The 18,912-nt window shown below is 36.1% G+C and overlaps 4 protein-coding genes and 1 long non-coding RNA gene across 5 annotated transcripts in view; 3 read left to right on the top strand and 2 right to left on the bottom strand.

Annotated features, from left to right (window-relative positions):
• The first annotated feature begins 3,065 nt into the window (after window positions 1–3,065).
• On the top strand, window positions 3,066–6,156 carry dnaaf6 (dynein axonemal assembly factor 6). The gene is made up of 6 exons (XM_016492110.1): window positions 3,066–3,182; window positions 3,299–3,377; window positions 4,243–4,348; window positions 4,429–4,525; window positions 5,730–5,815; window positions 5,900–6,156. Exons 1-6 carry the CDS (start codon window positions 3,096–3,098, stop codon window positions 6,027–6,029), a joined length of 585 nt encoding a protein of 194 aa, XP_016347596.1. The 5' UTR covers window positions 3,066–3,095; the 3' UTR covers window positions 6,030–6,156.
• On the bottom strand, window positions 3,292–4,696 carry LOC107692911 (uncharacterized). Its single transcript, XR_001634692.1, has 3 exons — window positions 4,666–4,696; window positions 4,410–4,552; window positions 3,292–3,353 (listed from the first exon to the last, which is right to left on the bottom strand). It is a non-coding gene; the product is annotated as an uncharacterized LOC107692911 (long non-coding RNA).
• A 1,638-nt stretch (window positions 6,157–7,794) lies between the features above and the next one.
• On the top strand, window positions 7,795–14,017 carry LOC107692894 (type I phosphatidylinositol 4,5-bisphosphate 4-phosphatase-A-like). The gene is made up of 7 exons (XM_016492106.1): window positions 7,795–8,020; window positions 10,056–10,249; window positions 10,834–10,940; window positions 11,076–11,181; window positions 11,372–11,424; window positions 11,917–12,007; window positions 12,787–14,017. The coding sequence occupies exons 1-7, from the start codon at window positions 7,903–7,905 to the stop codon at window positions 12,928–12,930; spliced, it is 813 nt and encodes a 270-aa protein (XP_016347592.1). The 5' UTR covers window positions 7,795–7,902; the 3' UTR covers window positions 12,931–14,017.
• On the top strand, window positions 13,052–16,567 carry LOC107692858 (ETS translocation variant 3-like). Its single transcript, XM_016492065.1, has 5 exons — window positions 13,052–13,064; window positions 15,132–15,363; window positions 15,793–15,907; window positions 16,002–16,071; window positions 16,235–16,567. Exons 1-5 carry the CDS (start codon window positions 13,052–13,054, stop codon window positions 16,558–16,560), a joined length of 756 nt encoding a protein of 251 aa, XP_016347551.1. The 3' UTR covers window positions 16,561–16,567.
• An 867-nt stretch (window positions 16,568–17,434) lies between these two features.
• The window catches only part of LOC107692857 (prolyl 4-hydroxylase subunit alpha-2-like), a 5,355-nt gene continuing 3,877 nt past the window's right edge, over window positions 17,435–18,912 (bottom strand). The window contains exons 11-14 of the mRNA XM_016492064.1: window positions 18,138–18,176; window positions 17,964–18,032; window positions 17,786–17,882; window positions 17,435–17,657 (exon numbers count right to left, since the gene is read on the bottom strand). Coding sequence (XP_016347550.1) covers window positions 17,587–17,657; window positions 17,786–17,882; window positions 17,964–18,032; window positions 18,138–18,176 — 276 coding nt within the window. The 3' untranslated portion in view covers window positions 17,435–17,586. The remainder of the gene's footprint in view (window positions 17,658–17,785; window positions 17,883–17,963; window positions 18,033–18,137; window positions 18,177–18,912) is intronic.

Raw genomic sequence — 18,912 nt, 5'->3', positions numbered from 1 at the left:
TCAATTCAGACTCCTCTATGTAGATTGGTTTTGAATTCAGACTCGCCTACATAAATTTGTTCTCAGTTCAGACTCACTAACATAGATTTGTTATCAATTCAGACTCCTCTATGTAGATTGGTTTTGAATTCAGACTTGTCTACATAGATTTGTTCTCAGTGTAAACTCACATACACAGGTTTGTTCTTAATTCATAATTACATAAACAGATTTGTTCTGAGTTCAAGTTTTACTGGTTTTGCATTTGAATTCAGACCCAGTTCAACAGATTTGCACTCCAATACAGACTCAATATGCACTCCAGAAATCTGACCTAAACAACCTCAAACACAACAGCTTCAACAGATCAAAAATCTCCAACATGGCTGCACTCAAATTCAAATGAATCCTTTGGAAATTTAGATGCACAAATCAGACTCAAACTGATTTTCATTCAAATACAGACCAACTTAAGTAGATCCGTTCTCAATTCAGCCTCCCCTACGCAGATTTGTTCTAAATTCAGACTCGCCTACACATATTTGTTCTCAGTTCAGACTCACTAACATAGGTTTGTTCTCAATTCAGACTCACGCATGTATATTTGTTCTCAATTCAGACTCCTCTATGTAGATTGGTTTTGAATTCAGACTTGCCTATATAGATTTGTTCTCAGTGTAAACTCACATACACAGGTTTGTTCTTAATTCATAATTACATAAACAGATTTGAATTGTTGACGCACAATTCAGACTCAAACTGATTTCCATTCAAATACAGACCAAATTAAGCAGATACGTTCTCAATTCAGATTCACAGTGGTACAACAGTAATTCAATTTAGGAATGCTGAGAATGGCAGAATAAAACAGTGAAGGGTTCTCCATAGAGTGTACTTATAAGATGAAAGACTGAGGGGCTGAGGAAATACAAGAGAGTCTCTGAGTCTTTTTGTGAAAAATATGGGAAACAGAATGAGATCTATGACCATAAAGAAACAATACCGCAGAGAGAGGAAGATATGGAAGTGGAGAGAGAAACCGCATGAATGGAATACTGATAACTAGCTTGACAGATCCCCTCTATAACTGCTGCAGACAACAAATTCAGCTGTGACTTAGTAAACCTCCACATATGCTTACAGACACATACACACACAATCAGTTTCCCTGACTGAAGCGGACTAATGCACATGGCTCTCACATATCTCAAAATAGGGTGGGAATTTCTTTAATAAAAATTTAATTTCTTAAATAATTTTAAAATGTATTAAGTTATATTTTGATAATTTGCTACTACACTCTAAAAAATGCTGGGTTAAATACAACCCAGTGCTGGGTAAAATAGGGACAAACCCAGCAATTGGGTTGTTTTGACCCAGCGGTTTGATTAAATGTTTAACCCAACCTTCTGGGTAGTAACCCAACCGCTGGTTCAAAACAACCCAATTGCTGGGTTTGTCCCTACTTTACCCAGCACTGGGTTGTATTTAACCCAGCATTTTTTAGAGTGTAGGTTTATATCCTGGGGGATATAGAGATTTGAACGCTGCGGAGAGCAACAGTGAGCGAGTGAACCTAATTTCTCAAAAAAATATTGAAAAGTGGGTCTCTGCAAATACTGCAAATAGATTCTGTCATCAACTCAACATCTTTATCTAAAATTAACATGGCAGCATGCTTTGAGAAGACCACTGACCTCAAAATAATAAATGTCGACATCTCATTATTTAACTGGCATATACAAACTAAAATCAATAAAAGTAATATTTTAAAGAGACCATTCTGAAGTAATGAGCTCTGTTTTCCTTGACACTCATAAGAAGCATTAATCCAACACTACCTGTACATTTCTACTGATCACAAACCAAGTCTCATCTTTATCCCAGTACGCCAGCAATCAAAACTCTAGTGGTTGGATTTACCTGTATAAACCGGTATAAACAGGTGCAGGAAAACCGACCCCATGAGGATATGTATAACTTTTTCATTGTTTTTTAGAGATAAACGAAGAGCAGGTAAATCCATATTTATATTCACAAACATGGTCAGTTTGGTCACTCAAGAAAGCTGTAACTACTAAGCCAGAATTATTTTCTATAGTTTTAAAACTGGTGTCATTGGTTCTGTTCTCTTTATATACAATGTATGTCTGCCATCTGCTGTATGACACTTGGTACTGCAAAATGATCAAGAGAAAAGTTAATTTTATAGTTAACTTATAAAGATATTTAATAAAAATCTTTACAAAATTGTATAATAACTATTCGCTTAGTTATTAAATAATCTTGACTATTTGTGACCCTGGACCACAAAACCAGTCTTAAGTCGCTGGGTTATATTTGTAGCAATAGCCAAAAATACATTGCATGGGTGAAAATTTGAAAAGTATTGATTTTTCTTTTATGCCAAAAATCATTAGGATATTAAGTAAAGATCATGTTCCATGAAGATATTTTGTAAAATTCCTACGGTAAATATATTAAAACTTAATTTTTGATTAGTAATATGCATTGCTAAGAACTTAATTTGAACAACTTTAAAGGCGATTTTCTCAATATTTTGATTTTTTTGCACCCTCAGATTCCAGATTTTCACATAGTTGTATCTCAGCCAAATATTGTCCTATCCTATCAAACCTTACATTACTGGAAAGCTTATTTATTCAGCTTTCAGATGATGTATAAATCTCAATTTCGAAAAATTGACCCTTATAACTGGTTTTGTGGTCCAGGGTCACATTTGTGTATTTATATCAATTTTTTTTAATTATGTATATAATAAAATAAAATATTCATTGTTTTAAAATACAACTATCTCAGTTAAGACCACAGACTGTGGTTAAGACCTAAGACTTCACAGTAAGCCAGCTGTAAATTTGCATTTGATAACTGATTTGCATCGATAGTGGTTTTGTGAGTTATAACAAAGTCGAAAACGCCGTGACGCCTAGCAACGGTTGTTAGTACAATCCGCGTGCAGTCAGTCACCATGGAAACGCTAAACGAAGCACTCGGAAGAGCAGCGTAGCGACGCTAAGTACTAAGAAACTAAGTACAAAGAAAGTTTATATAAAACTCACCTTCACTTTCTAGTCCAAACTTATCGAATAACAGAGATGGAGGGTCTCGCGTCCGTGCATGATCTCCAGGCGCTGTCCGCTCTGCTGTCCCCAAACAATGAAGATGAGGAAGAAGATCTCCAGGTTTGAGTTTCTAACAAGTGCTGCTTAACATTGTCAACTGTCGAATTTTTGCGTAAGGATGTAAGTCCACTAATAATTAACCGCCTTTTTTTCTTATTTTCTTTTTTTTTTTTTAGCAAGTGAAGCCCTTGGCGAGGATGGGCCCGGGACATATCGGCTCTCCTGCTGCACCTTCGGGAAAAAACAACAAAGAGGGTATAATGCATTTATATAGCATAAAATGATGTAATATAGCTAATAATGTGTAATATATATAGAGAGAGATAAATACATTTTATTATACATATTTAAAATTAATTTTAGATTTTATAATACAAATATTTAATATAGATGATTTCATATATATATACAGTGGGTAATATATATATATATATATATATATATATATACACACACAAAAAAAAGAGGGATCACATTACTACAATTTTACCGTCTTTACATTGGCTTCCTGTAAAGTTTAGAATTGATTTTAAAATAGCTGTCTTTGTGTACAAGGCTTTATCTGGTCTTGCACCAAAAAACATCAGTGACCTGATTCCTTACACTCCTCAAAGAGCACTTAGGTCTAGTAATCAGCTTCTCTTAACTGTCCCACGTTGTCGCAGTAAAACCAAAGGTGGTCGGGCTTTTTCAGCTGCAGCTCCTAAACTTTGGAATAGTTTGCCTGTAAATGTGAGACTTGCTCCTCACTAGCCAGTTTTAAGTCTATTCTCAAATCTTATTTGTTTTCTCTGGCATTTGATTAATGTCAGTTTGCTCTGATTCTATTTTAATGTGTTTATTTTTCATATAATGCATGTTTCCTATTATGCTTTTTATATACTGTGTTTTGTTGTACAGCACTTTGGCGCAACTCTGTTGCTTTTAAATGTGCTATAGAAATACATTTTGACTTGACTTTGATATATAGTATTTTAACTTTGAAATTGCTATATAATTTCTTTGAATTTGTTAAACATTGTTACATGTTTTTTTATTATTATGCTGGTATTTATGGGTTCACTTTTGAGAGCATTAAAGCATCCTTCTATATCCTTTTTTATCTCTCTCTTCCCTCTAGGTAGCACTGCCTATGTGAAGAAGTACAGCAAAAACATCTGGGATGAGGATGAAGTGACAGAGGGAGCACATTTTGATGACCTCACCGACCCAAGGCCACAGCCAGAGTAAGACAAAATACATGCATGACAGAATCACATATGGGCTGTAAGTGAGCTGGCCTCTCACCATGTGCGTTTTTGATTAGGTATGAGATTGTGCTGAAACAGTCTGTTGGGACTGAAGATTTGTTTCTTGGCTTGAGCAGAAAGGACCCCTCATCCATGTGTTGTGACAGCATGCTGGTACTCCTTATTCCTCACTCATTAAATCTTAAACATCAATACAGCATGCGTGTTAGAAGTGTTAAGTGTGTTAGAAACATTACATTTACTTCAAGGAATAGTTTACCCAAATGTAAAAATTAGCTGACAAATGTACTCACCCTCAGGCCATCCAAGATGTAGATGAGTCTGTTTCTTCAAAAATTTAGCATTACATCAGTTGCTCACAAATAGATCCTCTGCAGTGAATGGGTGCCGTCAGAATGAGAGTTCAAACAGCTCATAAAAATATCACAATAATCCACAAGTAATCCACACATCTTCAGTCCATTAATTAATATCTTGTGAAGTGAATGTCTGCATGTTTGTAAGAAACAAATCCATCATTAAGATGTTTTTAACGTTATACCTTTGCTTCCAGCTGAAATAGTCCTATATACATAATATTGCTTTCTCCAGTGAAAAAGTAATCTTGTCTGAATCAGGGGAGAGATATGCACAGATCAAACACAGTTTACAAGCAAAAACTGTTCTAAACTAATATGTTGGTGGCTTTTGATTTGAGAGGACAATAAGGGATGGACTTTTTCACATTTCACACAAGACATTAATTGTGTGATTAATAAACCAGTTGTATAAATTAATTAATAAACCAGTTGTGTGGATTCCTTGTGGATTATTGTGATGTTTTTATCAGCTGTCTGAACACTCATTCTGACAGCACCCATTCACTGCAGAGGATCCATTTGTGAGCAACTGATGTAATGCTAAATTTCCCCAAATCTGTTCAGATGAAGAAACAAGCTTGGGTGATCAATTCCTTTAAGTTGCTTAAGAGTTGCATGGAACTTTCTGGAGAGTTACAATTCACTTCAATGCACAGTAATTAGCATAGCTGTTGAGAAATATTGAATAAGTTGTAATCTCAACTCTAAGTATTGTGGATTTCCACACTATAAATTCCCCTCTTTTAAACTAATTTAAAGTTTCAAAGATCTAAAGCTTAAAATTCAGCAATGAGATTTACCAAAAAGAAAAAAGGCTGAGGTCTGAAACATCCTTTCTCCTCCCTGAAAGAGAGAGTTGGCTTTGATGGTGCATGCAGATAGCAAAAGCTGACTGGAGTAAAAACATTTGGCTGTCCTCAAATGACTGATCTGATCTTCATTTTAAAAGTTGTATTGTCAGTGTAATCTCACAAAATCTCTCTTTTTTCTCATGCAAGGTAAGAGTTAAACTGCCAGATACAAAAGCGTCTGATTTGGTGCTGGATGTAAGGGAGACATTTCTTGATCTCAGAACTCCAAAGTAGTAAGTAATCTATTAGGTAAAATGTTTTACATAGTATTCACTGCATACTGTATGTAAATATCTGTGCATCTTTTTTTGTTTCAGTAAATTGGGTCTTCACCTGCCTCACCCAGTGCACAAACAGGAGGGGAATGCCAGATTCATTGTGGAGAGAGAAGAACTGGAGATTACACTGCCCATGAACAGACCAATGGACTGCATCAACCTGACCTGAGAGAAACACAGAGAGAGTGACTGAACCATAAGCTGCATCAGTTCAGAATAGACAGTGCTGACAACTTCTACAGATACAGTTCTGCAGCCTTCCACTGACAGTCTTGAATTCCACCCGGAAACATGAACCTCACTTATAGCACTAGAACCAGGAAACAAACATAAAATGTTTCCGAATCAAGTCAATCCAAGTGGAAAGGAATAGGTGCCTATGTAAGAAGTACCTTTATATGTTGCTGTCCAGTTATTCAATACTATAAAACTCTTTTATTTCTCTTTTAATTTTAAAATGGTGAATCCTTTTAATTCGTGATTGCTTCTCTTTATGTTTTCAAAATATATTTGAAGGCAAACTGTAAAAATTATACAATTGTATTGGCTTAGCTGGCAAGGAGATTTGACCATAAAAACATTTAAGTATCATCTTAATAAGACATATTATTCAGACAAATAGTATAACAACTAGTATTTATATGCAATTTATGCAAGTTGTCTGCTAATGCTATACTGTTATAAAGTGCTAAACTGTTATAAATCTCATTGATTTACATTACAAGCTATAGAATTACTTAGAACTTATATTTTGGCCATATAAATAACAGCAACTACGAGAGCCACTTAAGCCTGGTGTATCAAATATGATACAAAACATTTTTTTTATTTATATATATATATATATGTGTGTGTGTGTGTGTGTGTGTGTGTGTGTGTGTGTGTGTGTGTGTTATATAGTCTAAAGGTTCCATAAACTGTTCCATTGACTATTAGACTATTATTTAATGTCCCTGACTACACTATACCTTACTAATCAAAGGCAAAGAGGAACAAGTGCCTGCTAAAAAAAAAATCTCTATAAACGTTGTCTTTGTATTCACCACTGCACCACTGTTTTATTTTGATCATATTCTTCTAATGAAGAATAGAACATATAAATGCTTGTTACTGGTGTTTCCTATAGACACTTTACATGTACATTTAGACATTTAGCAGAAGCTTTTATCCAAAGCGACTTACAAATGAGGACAATGGAAGCAATCAAAATCAACAAAAGAGCAATGATATGCAAGTGCTATAACAAGTCTTAACTTAACTTAACAGTTAACCTAACAGTTAGCGTAGCAAGGTTTTTTTAAAATTATATAATAAATAAAAAGAAAACAGAATAGAAAAAGAATAGAGCAAGCTTGTTATATGCCTTTTTTGCTTTTGTTAATTGTATAATAAATAAAAAGAAAACAGATAGAATACAAAAAAAAAGATTAGAGAAGCCAGTGTTAGTTGTTGTTTTTTTTTTAAAGAAAACAAGCAGTTAGTAAATAAATAAATAGAGTGCAAGTCTAAAAGGGGCAAGTTTTTTACATATATGTATAAAGAATAGAATTAGAATAGAGAGTGCTAGAGTTAGAGGGTCAAATAAAGATGGAAAAGATGTGTTTTTACATCTTTACATCTTAAGAGATGTGTTCCACCAGGAGGGCACATTTAATTTAAAAGTCCGTGGAAGTGATTTTGTGCCTCTTTAGGATGGCACAATACAGCGAAGTTCATTTACAGAACGCAAGCTTCTAGAGGGCACAAGCAACTGTACAAGCTGTATAAGAATGTGCTTCATTTCTGCCTGCACACATTTTTGAGAAGACACCCCTCTTGCGTATATAGTGATCTTTGAAATGGCAGTAAGTGACAGAATAAACAGCGTTTCGTGCGTTATTGCTCAGGGGTATCATGTAATACACCCCCCGAGCGCACGGATGCGCACACGCGTTGCCACAGCAGCGGACGTACCAGTGTGACGCAGGCAGGCTCCATACACACTCCGGTAGCACAACAATACAAGCTCTCGCCGCTCCCCCTCTTTACGCCTCGCTCTCGGTATGGCGGATGGCGAGCGGTCCCCGTTGCTCTCGGATCTCGGTAATGGAGCTCTCGGCAGTGGTAACGGCGGGGTGTCTCCCGGAGCAGCTCCACACGGTGCTCCGAACAAACCGCAGAGTGAGTAGCGAGCGCGGCGCTTTTCTGCGCTGTCACGGGCCCGCGCGCGCACACACACACATATACAAGCACACTACTGCATTTACTACGATTTAGGTTAGGTACAGTTCTGTGCGGTTATTCTTGCTTTATGTTGCACGCTGGTGATGATGGAGGCAGGACCTGAATAGATGTTTTTCTGGCTGCTCCGCATATAACTTAATGCAGTTGCATACAATACACCTGCGTCGGGAGGATGATATTATTTTGTCAAAAAAAAAAAAATGTTGAATTGATCCTCGCATACATTTGTCATCCATTAGAGAGGCTGTTACGCAGCTAATGAATGAACATCACTTGTCCAGGTTTGTTTACTGTTCTGTTATCGGCCTTCCCGCGACAAATTATAATAATAAAGGGGCAATATTTTCTTAAACTAGTCATATGACTGAGGACGACTGTACAGGGGGTTTCATTGTCCCCATTTAACCACATTTACCGGTGAGTCGGCGTCTCTGCACTAGTACACATTTACAGTAAACTGCCGAATTCGAAAACTCCAGCTACACCGAAACACATATGATTAGCACACCTTTGGACCATTCAGAAAGCCTGAAATTATTGCCTGAGGAGACCACAACCAATCATTGCGCAGAGCGGGCGGGGCCAATAAAAAGTTACTAAAGGGCGTGCTGATGATGTTGGTGTGGGGATTTTTAACTGATGTGATGCTGGTGAATTTTTATGAAAACCATATTTAAGTTTTATCATACACACGTTGGGTTTTGTATGGAGTTTACGACTTGATTTTGGGAGCTTTCAAAGGGTAAGAACTAGTGTTGTTGTTGGCGCCCTGTTTTAATTTTAGTTTTAGTCTAGTCTTTGTGTGAAACTGTCATTTTAGTTTTTATTAGTTTTAGTCACGTTCATACTCTTTTTAGTCTAGTCAAGTTTTAGTCAACTAAAAGTCTGAGCATTTTAGTCTAGTTTTAGTCGACGAAAACTGATGACATTTAGTCTAGTTTTAGTCGACGCACCCCTGCTCTCGACAGACCCCGGTTGGGAAACACTGTTCTAAGTAATGCCGCGAGTGGGGCTTGAGGAAGTGACGTCGCCTGCGTCTGCGCAGTGCGACCTGATGCAGCCCCTGAAGCGAGACACAGGAAACAGAAATACTGCAAAATAATAATAATAACGCGACTAAACGAGACGAAATAACGTTATAACATTTCGTTTCGTCTCGTTTTGGTCAACGAAAATGAAGAGACATTTTAGCATAGTTTTTATTTTGTAAACCACATTTAGTCTCGTTTTTATTCGTCAACAATATTGCATTATACATTTAATTATAGTCATCATCACATGACTAGCATTTACGTTGCGTCTCGTCTCGTTTTCGTCATGTGATAAAGGTTCGTTGACGACGATATTTAGTCATAATTTTCGTTGACGAAAGCAGCACTAGTAAGAACTACTTCAAATATCCTCTCAAATCAGGTTTAACATGTTTCACTATATTTGTGAGGACATTTTCAAAAAGTTGGCCCCCACAATTATAGGCAAATGTGTACATGATCCACTAGGCACATTCCAGCAGTCTCCTTATAACGCTGCTTTCAGCAGATCTCGAGACCAAATCTGATTTTCTTGTTAATCCTAATGGCCTGGGTGACAGAGAACTGTTTCACCTTCCCAAAGTGCAAGTTTCAGTGTTTAGTTAAACTTTGAAAAGTAAATTAAACTTTCATGTTTTCCGCTATTTTATGAGCCAATATTTCCTGTATCTATGCTAAACTGATAATACTGATGCTGTTATTCAGAAATTATGGATGTACTGTATAAATGAAACATTTACAGCATTAAAGTCGTGATCGAGATGTCAAAAAAGGTAAAAAAAAAACTACACATACATTGATAAATCGTTCACAATAAGATCTATAACATGCATTTTGATAATAGATAGGTTGAATTTTAATTTCATCCTGATTTCAGGTACAGTAAAACTTGCATACTGAATGTTTATCATAATCTGCAATGGCAATCTCTCCCTTTTTAGGCTTTCCTCCGTTTCCAAGCTTGACTCAGCCCCCTCTGTTGATGGGCGAGAACCCTCCACCATATTCCCCCCTGACGTCTCCAGAGAGTGGCAGTGCCCCAGTCATCAGCTGTAGGGTGTGCCAGTCGCTCATCAGCGTTGAGGGCAAAATTCACCAACATGTGGTCAAGTGCGGAGTCTGCAATGAAGCTACAGTGAGTTGGGACAGAGCACATATACACTTAATATTTTTATTTTACAAAACTCGGGAAGGATTAATTAGTTAGCATGTCAACTTTTGAACAGTTCTTAAATTCTTAAGTTTTGACTTATTTATTGTTTAACTGTTTGCATGCTACAGCTATTGATTCAATTCAAAATACTTTTATTGTTCATGACTGTAAACAATACATTTTTATCAATGCCAAAAAATCTTGAGCCACAGATTGAGTAATTGATTCAAATTGATTGACGGTTTATGGGCTTCTGTCAGCAAATATTGATACACTACCATTCAAAAGATTGTGGTTAGTAAAATGTTTTAATGTTTTTGAAAGAAGTATCTTATGCTCACCAAGACTTAACTTAATTTTAATAGTAGTGTATATACATTGAATGATTCAACATTATATACAGTACATTTAATTTGATTGAAATTTGTAATCGATTAACAGTGCCAAAACATAAAATCACTTCATTTAGTAACCACACACACTTTAGTTTTTGCGTAGCCAGAATTAACTCTGTCTCTTTTCTGTCTCTCCTCCTTTCTATTTAAATGAACCTTCATTCTCACCAGCCCATAAAGAATGCCCCTGCAGGGAAGAAATATGTGCGGTGTCCTTGTAACTGTCTTCTCATCTGCAAGGTCACATCCCAAAGGATCGCCTGCCCTCGGCCTTATTGGTAAGAGAGAGAACAGAAGTAGACAAAGTTAAATTTAAGACAAATGAAATCTTTGACACTAATACACATCGTCTTGTCACAGTCAGGATTGTGTATGCGAAGAATTGAATGTGTTTGTCTCCATGTCTGGACTAGTAAGAGGATCATAAATTTGGGGCCAGTCCATCCGGGTCCAGCCAGTCCAGAACCACAACCTGCTGGAGCTAGAGTTTCCTGCGGACACTGCAGCAACACTTTCCTGGTACATACACACACACACACAGTACAGCAACATCATACTGTATCATTCTCCGCTGCAGTGACATCTTGACCGGATCACTCGGCTCAGGTTCAGCATCATGTTAAAGTCGAATATCAGATGGCAATTTATTCTTGTTTTATTTATGCTACTGCCTCACATTAGCTGCTCAACCACTTTCTCAACATTTCAGTGGACCGAATTTACTGACAGGACACTGGCTCGATGCCCCCATTGCAGAAAAGTGTGAGTATTTCTGAGCCAACATTCACAACACATTTTGCATTTACCAAATAAATCAAACTATTTTATTAGATGGCAAATAAGTCAGCATTTAATGCCTGTCTAAGCCCCCTGTACACAGCTTTAGCTTCTGAAATGCATTACTGCCTTTTACTGGGTGTAATTTTTTTCAATTTTGATAAATATCCCATAACATTTTAACATCCTGTCCTAGCTTATTACATAGAGACTATAACTAAGCCATTCATTGACTGATTCCCTCATATCTGTGGCTCTTGTCAAAACATTGCTCTGTTTGTTTGAGCATACAGACAAAGCAACATAGGCTCAGCCAATGGCATGAGTTTGGGGTGGGTCATTATTTTTATAATTAGTGCTATAGTGCTAGTGGTACAGAAATTACACACTTCGCCTTTAAATAGTTTTGCATATTCCATTCCATATCCCATGCTGTTCCTCTGATTGGTCTTTTTTCTCTTTATTTTTCTTCACCAGATCTTCGATTGGACAGAGATATCCGAGGAGGCGGAGTCTTTGGTGTTACCTGCTGTGCTTGCTATTTAGCATCTCAGCCGCTGGTCTGATTGTGAGTGTGCATCTTATATTTATCCATCAGTATATTTATCAACCATACTTGTGACCCTGGACCACAAAACCAGTCTTAAGTGTCAATTTTTCCAAAAAAGCTTAATAAATAAGCTTTCCATTGATGTATGGTTTGTTAGGATAGGACAATATTTGGCCGAGATACAGCTATTTGAAAATCTGGAATCTGAGGGTGCAAAAAAATCAAAATATTGAGAAAATCGCCTTTAAAGTTGTCCAAATGAAGTTCTTAGCAATGCATATTACTAATCAAAAATTAAGTTTTGATATATTTACAGTAGGAAATTTGCAAAATACCTTTCCGGAACATGATCTTTACTTAATATCCTAATGATTTTTGGCATAAAAGAAAACTCTATAATTTTGACCCATACAATGTATTTTTGGCTATTGCTACAAATATACCCCAGCGACTGGTTTTGTGCTCCAGGGTCACATTTATGTAATGTTTGTTGTTTATTTTTTATATGATTTATTTGACTACACAAATAGCACATCACTTAATGTGAACCATTTTCATATTAAATATATATCCTTGCTAAATAATAGTATACGTTTCTTTCAAAAAGAAAAAAAAATGCACCAGAAAAGTCTTACAGACCCCAAAACTTTTGAGGTGTATGTAACATTAACATTAACCAAAATGAAATGCTAGTCTGTGATGCCTAATGTTTGAACCTTGTTGTAAAGTGTTACCAATTTAACTTAATTTTTATATTCTGTTATTAAAAGTTTCTGTTTGTCTGTGTTTGTCTCTAGGCAGGGACGTGGTCCCAGGCACGTGTGTACAGGGGTATTTATGCCTCCTGGGCGGCAGTGTTGTTGCTGGTGGTGTTAACGCTGGCCAGGGCACTTTACTGGAGCTGCATGAGGGTCAGCCAACCTCTCCACAACCTCACATAGTGAGAGAGAGACACGGCAAGAGGGGGGCTGAGATTAGGGGTGGTGGGAAAAAATAAAGTCCACAGGAAAAGAGCTATAGAGAATCATGGTTAACTCTTAAAGCTTGATTGTGAAGGCTGTAATGAAGGGTCAAAGTAAAATCCAGGCTTGAGAAGCATGTGAAAAAAAGCTATTCTGGCAAAGAAGATTAGTGTTTTAAACTTATTTTTATTCGGAAGCTTTCTTTGGATGTGTTTTCATCCGTGAATATGGACTGACTTGTTACTCATGGTTACATGCATACATGTAGTTATGATTCCTAATGCTCTTTCGGTTCTAACCATTTACACACATACAGGTGTGAATACGTCACATACTCTCAAACCCACAGAACTCTCTATGTACATCTTAAATTAACTACACTACAATACACAAAAGACACCAATTCAACAACATTCAAACCTTCAACACAACATTAGCTGCCTCTCTAGTGTCCAAATAAGCTCAGAAGCCTTACAAAGAGAGGAAGTACAGGGTGATCTCCACTAGAGGGTGTTCCAAAACAACACACACCTGTATGTTCCGTCACATTACCTGTTTCTCTGTACAAACACCGCTAATCCAAATCCGTTTGGATGAGAATATGCTTAACAAATGCGCATAACCATTGTGTAACTTATTTTTCATAAACGCTAAAAGTGTAAATGCGCTCCAACACACTCTTTCTCCCTCTTTTTCTTTAGTTGTGAATGTCAAAAACAGTATTTTTTTTATAATTGTGAATTTTGTTTGTAAATATTTGTTGTTTATTTCGTGAATGACTGAACAGTTGCACTGTAGCTCTAACACGCTGTGATTCCTTTTTTATGTTTTTATTTAATTTGCAAAATCACTACTGAAAAACCACTACTGATAATGTTTTGACTGGAATGAATATCGAGATAACAGCCACACGCGCCTTTGGAAAACAACAAAAAAAAGTTATGTCTTTGTTCTGATGAAGGTCAGCCGTGTTTCATGGACTTTATCAAAAGGGTCATTTACAACCTTTCTTCTCATGTTCATGAGAAGTTAATCGTCATTTTCAGGTACTGTAAGTTTGATTAAGTTTGAAGGGAAAAAATAAAGTAGCATCAATTTTAAATGAATAACTAAAGTTAAAGATAAAAAATAAAACTGTCAATAACTAATCAAAAGTTTAATGATAAGAGAAACAATAGCAAGGCAGATCAATCAGTTTCAATCCTATTCTAATCTAAGTTTTTATTTTGTTTATTTATATATTTGGCATTACTAAAACTACACTGTAAATTTTTCAAAGTTGTAAATAAAACAGATTATTGAAGTATGCTTTACAAGAAAATACTGTTTAATTTTTTTACTTAAAAATATCCAGTTTAATTTAATGTGTTACTTGCGCTTTCTTAGTAATTGTTTGTGAAATTTTCTGAGTGAAAACTGTTTTACATTTTTTTCTGTGTATATTTATTGACATTGAGTTTCAAAATAAATAATATAAAATAAAGCGTTTCATAAATAAAAAATAAAGAAATAAACAACATTTTGAACAAAAAGCTGAAAAAAGACTATGAATTGGATTCAGAATGATAATCAAAATGTAGATAGAGTCGATCAACACCCCAAAGCTTGACAGTCAGTATTACCTCTTCATTGGTCGACATTTTATTCCATAATGTTACACAGTTTTGATGCTGTTTTATGTCTGATGATCGTGTTAGAATACATGTGGAAGCGTCTGTTGTTTCGGTTTCTTCTTCACTTGTGTTTTTTGGAAATTCTGTACAGAAGATGTGTACTAGCGCCCCCTACAGTATAACAATGAAAACACGGATTCTAGGAGCACAAGTATAGCTCAAATATATTTAGACTTTTTCTAAGTATAAGTCAAGTATACTTAAATGTCATTTTAAGTATATTTCTGAGAAGTACATAAAGCCCATTTCTGAGAAGTACATAAAAAGTAGACTAAAAGTATACTTTCCTATTTTTAGTTTAAAAGAAGTATACTAATAGCACACTTGAATAAACTTCTTTTTCGTAAGGCTGAGTTCAAACATCCTTGCACATTGTGTGCGAGGAAAAATATAGAGTTCGAAACCTGGCTAGAAGCTTTGGTGTCCCGTTAATTGTTTTGACTGAATTGTATCTAATTACTGTTTATATCTTTAAAGCAGCGTTAAATAAGTTCTTCTTTCCCTCAGCAGTGCTGTTCCCTGATTGGGTGTATAAACCAGCGTGGTCTCCAGGCTCGCGGCAGGTGCAGTTATGGCACTTCCTGTTAGAGCTGTTGGGGCATGGCGAAGGCGGAGCGATCACGTGGGGCAGCGAATGGGGAGAGTTTGTGATCAGAGACCCAGAGAGATTAGCTAAACTGTGGGGGGACAGGAAGGGCAAACCGCACATGAATTACGACAAACTCAGCAGAGCTTTAAGGTACATGCACTGACCAATAATTCATACATAGGATAGGACCTAGGAAAATTAGGCTATAATATTGAGATATAGTACTTAAAGAATAATTATGTAAGTTTATATGACTGTCACACTTCTCTCCAGATTTACAGAGAAAAACTATAAAGAAAAATTCCTAAAAAGCTGTTACAGTAGGCTATACCTCAAAGATACATAGGCCTACAGTACATGTTAATACAATATCTATAGCTACAAATATTATATATTACTATGACATAGCCTATATTTTCAGATCCTGGTAATGTCATGTGCTTCTTATTTCAATTCCATGAAGGCCTACAGACTTTCATACATACAAAAAATATAGAAACACACTCACACAATGCATAATTTTTATGATATTTTATGAGTTGACTAATACCTAGTTTGACATCTGTTTTTTTTCTTCAGGTATTATTATAATAAGCGAATTTTGCATAAGACCAAAGGGAAACGTTTTACCTATAAGTTTAACTTCAGCAAACTAGTTTTAGTGAATTACCCAAGTCTTCCAACCTGCCCACAGGTGCGTGAGAGTGTTTTACATGTTTTATTGCATAGCTGTAAATCTATTTTTTACTTTTTATTATAACTTTTTTTTTGATCTCATTCTTTTTCAGAATACAACATCTGTCCCTTTCTCTGTCTTTCCTTCTCAGCTTTCCTTCAACCACCCTTCTGTTGACAGGGGTAAGAGTGTCATTGCTGACCTTTTAACAATGAAATATTGCTTATTTGAGATATTATCACTGATTTGAGCAAATAGCACTGAAAATTTGATCCCGTTTTTAACATTGACACAATTTTTCTCTGTATCCATGTTTGTTTGTGTGTGCATGTTGTCTGTGGACAGCTGTGCAGTCAATTTCTCATCCCCTTTTCCTGCCATATGCTTTCCCCAAACCCCTCCCCTTTTCCCAGACACATCCAATCCAAAGGCAGTTTCCCCTCTTTTCTGGCCCGCCTCCCTCAGGAACTAACCTATCAGAGCTCTCCTACCTGTCACCAGTCAACCTCACCCTTCAGTTCACACAGACTTTAAACTGGCCAGTCAAAAGCAGCACAGAGTGGCCTCTCAACAGAGTCATGGGATTACAAGAGAGGATTAAAAGTGGACCACAAGACAAAAACCATGACAACAAAAATGACAGAAAGATATTTCCTGAGACCATGCATTAGAAGTTTTAGTACTGTTATTGGTTTTAATATATTTATCTTTTTTGTTGTTGTTGTAATTTTATAAATCCTGACTGGCAGGTTGAGTGCAAAGCACTTTATATATTTAATACTATTAACTTAAAGAGACAAGAGAGTACATATGAATAATTTGAAAAGTAATTTATCTGCAAAGCATTTTAATTGAGTCTAAAATTATGAAGTGTCTGTCTAATAACACATTGTTAAATAAAGATGGTTTTCTTTATGCATTTTTTTTTTTTTACATTTTGTTGGATTAAATAAATTTGGCATTCACTGGATGATTGCAGATTTGACTATTTGAATGTTGAGAAAGCAAGCTCATTGGCTGCAGAATCAACAGAGGCCAATCAGCTTGAGCCGTGTAGCAATGTGATTGCTAGTAGATATTTTATGACTGAATTTATATGCGTACATATACACACACACTGCAGATCCTGTACAGTATAAACTAACAGTATGAAATTTTTACTTCTATATTGTACAGTTGGGGATGGTTCTATATGTGGTGGGGGGTGTCCCCCTTAGAAATCTAGAAATCGTGTTTATGGGGCACCTCGATATGGACTAAAGTGCATTTTAGCATTAGCAATTAAAGGGGCAGAATCTTCTGTTTGCAGATGGGGTTGACACATTTTTATTTTTTAAATACTTGCAAAACATGTAAATCATCATTCCAGCACAAAATGAAAAGGAAACATTTAAAATCAAGCTTTAAATGTAACTGCAAAGAATGCAATAACAACTCTTTTACTGGAATAGCTCCTTACTGGCTGCTGATCCACTCAGGCAATGTGATTATATCTTGCTAAAACTTTATTTTAATCTATTGAACTTTTTTGTTTATTACTGTTGGGCTGTATATGAATTATTATTAACATTACCGGCACCTAAACAGTAATAAATTCTACTATGATCCTATCTAAAAACATGATACATAATAAACATAACAGATACTTCTATAGTACAGATGCACTTCATATGATTTCTCCATGATCTCAGTGTCTTTCACTCCCAGTATGACAAAGAACAGCGTCTCCTGAACTCTTGTCCAAACTCATGGATCCATTTATTAGCCACTGAAAAGACACCATTAAAAATATAGCTTAATGTCATATGAAACTGAAATAAAATGTAGTCACATTAACATAGATTTATTTCTACGTATACACAATAAAAAAGTAATACAAGTTGTTAAAAAACCTACCCCATTTGTTACCCCTTAACACAGGGCATCCAGCATGCTCTGTATACCAATCCACATTTCCATTTTTGCGGAGGTTGTACCAAAACACAGCTGAACCCTTACACAGCAGAGAATTGACGCATGAATTTTACTTAAATCATTCTAATATACCTTATAGATCAGTGATTTGAGGGTTTACCTTTTTTGGCTTCAATGCAACTCCAACTTGAGGAAACACAGTGGCGCCCCCTATCTCCACATCACTCATCTACAGGCACAGGACATGACTTACTCATATTACAACAATAAACTTATAATGTAGGCATATAATGTTTATAATGCCATTTGGGATAATGACAAGGGCATCACTTACATAAATTAAGAATGTAGCAATCCTTTCATTCTCATCATCCTGTGTGATCAAGCAGTCTTAAGTTATCTTGCAATGATTCAGTTAATATGTAATCACGTTCTCACTGACAGAATATAGTGATTCAGTTTGAAGTCCTACAAGCGAATTAGCAATTTCAGCCCATGGGTTCTCTCTGGGTTAAGGACAATTAATCAACTAGGTTAACTGGAGTAATACACTTGAAGAGAGAGGAACACATTAGATTGTGTTGTCATCAAAGCGTGGATAGGCTAAATATTACATTATTTACCAAACTTTTGATTAATCATCACCAACAAAAATAGCTTGTCATTTTAAGTATATTTTAGTTGTGATGTGAAGCACATGACTTTTCGAGAGAGAGAGAGAGAGATTTGTGTGTGTAGTGTGTGTGTGAATTATCTGCATCTGTGCGTTCTGTTTCATTCCTCCTGGTGCTTAAAGGGATAGTTCACCCAGAAATGAAAAATAGCCCATGATTTACTCACCCTCAGGGCAGCCTAGGCGTATCTGAATTTTTTCTTTCAGACGAACACAATCGCAGTCATATTTAAAATTGTCCTGGCTCTTCCAAGCTGCAGTGAATGGTGCCCCTTTTTTTGAAGCCTAAAAAACTGCATCCATCCATCATAAAACTATACTCCACACAGCTCCGGGGTGTTAATACAGGCCTTCTGAAGCAAAATGATGCGTTAGTGTAAGAAAAATATAGATTTTTAAAAATGTATAAACTGTAATCTCCAGCTTCCGGTCGCTC

Source organism: Sinocyclocheilus anshuiensis, unplaced genomic scaffold, assembly GCF_001515605.1.
Source record: "Sinocyclocheilus anshuiensis isolate Anshui unplaced genomic scaffold, SAMN03320099.WGS_v1.1 scaffold1155, whole genome shotgun sequence".
NCBI classification, from domain to species: domain Eukaryota; kingdom Metazoa; phylum Chordata; class Actinopteri; order Cypriniformes; family Cyprinidae; genus Sinocyclocheilus; species Sinocyclocheilus anshuiensis.
This window is presented reverse-complemented; position numbering and strand designations above follow the sequence as displayed.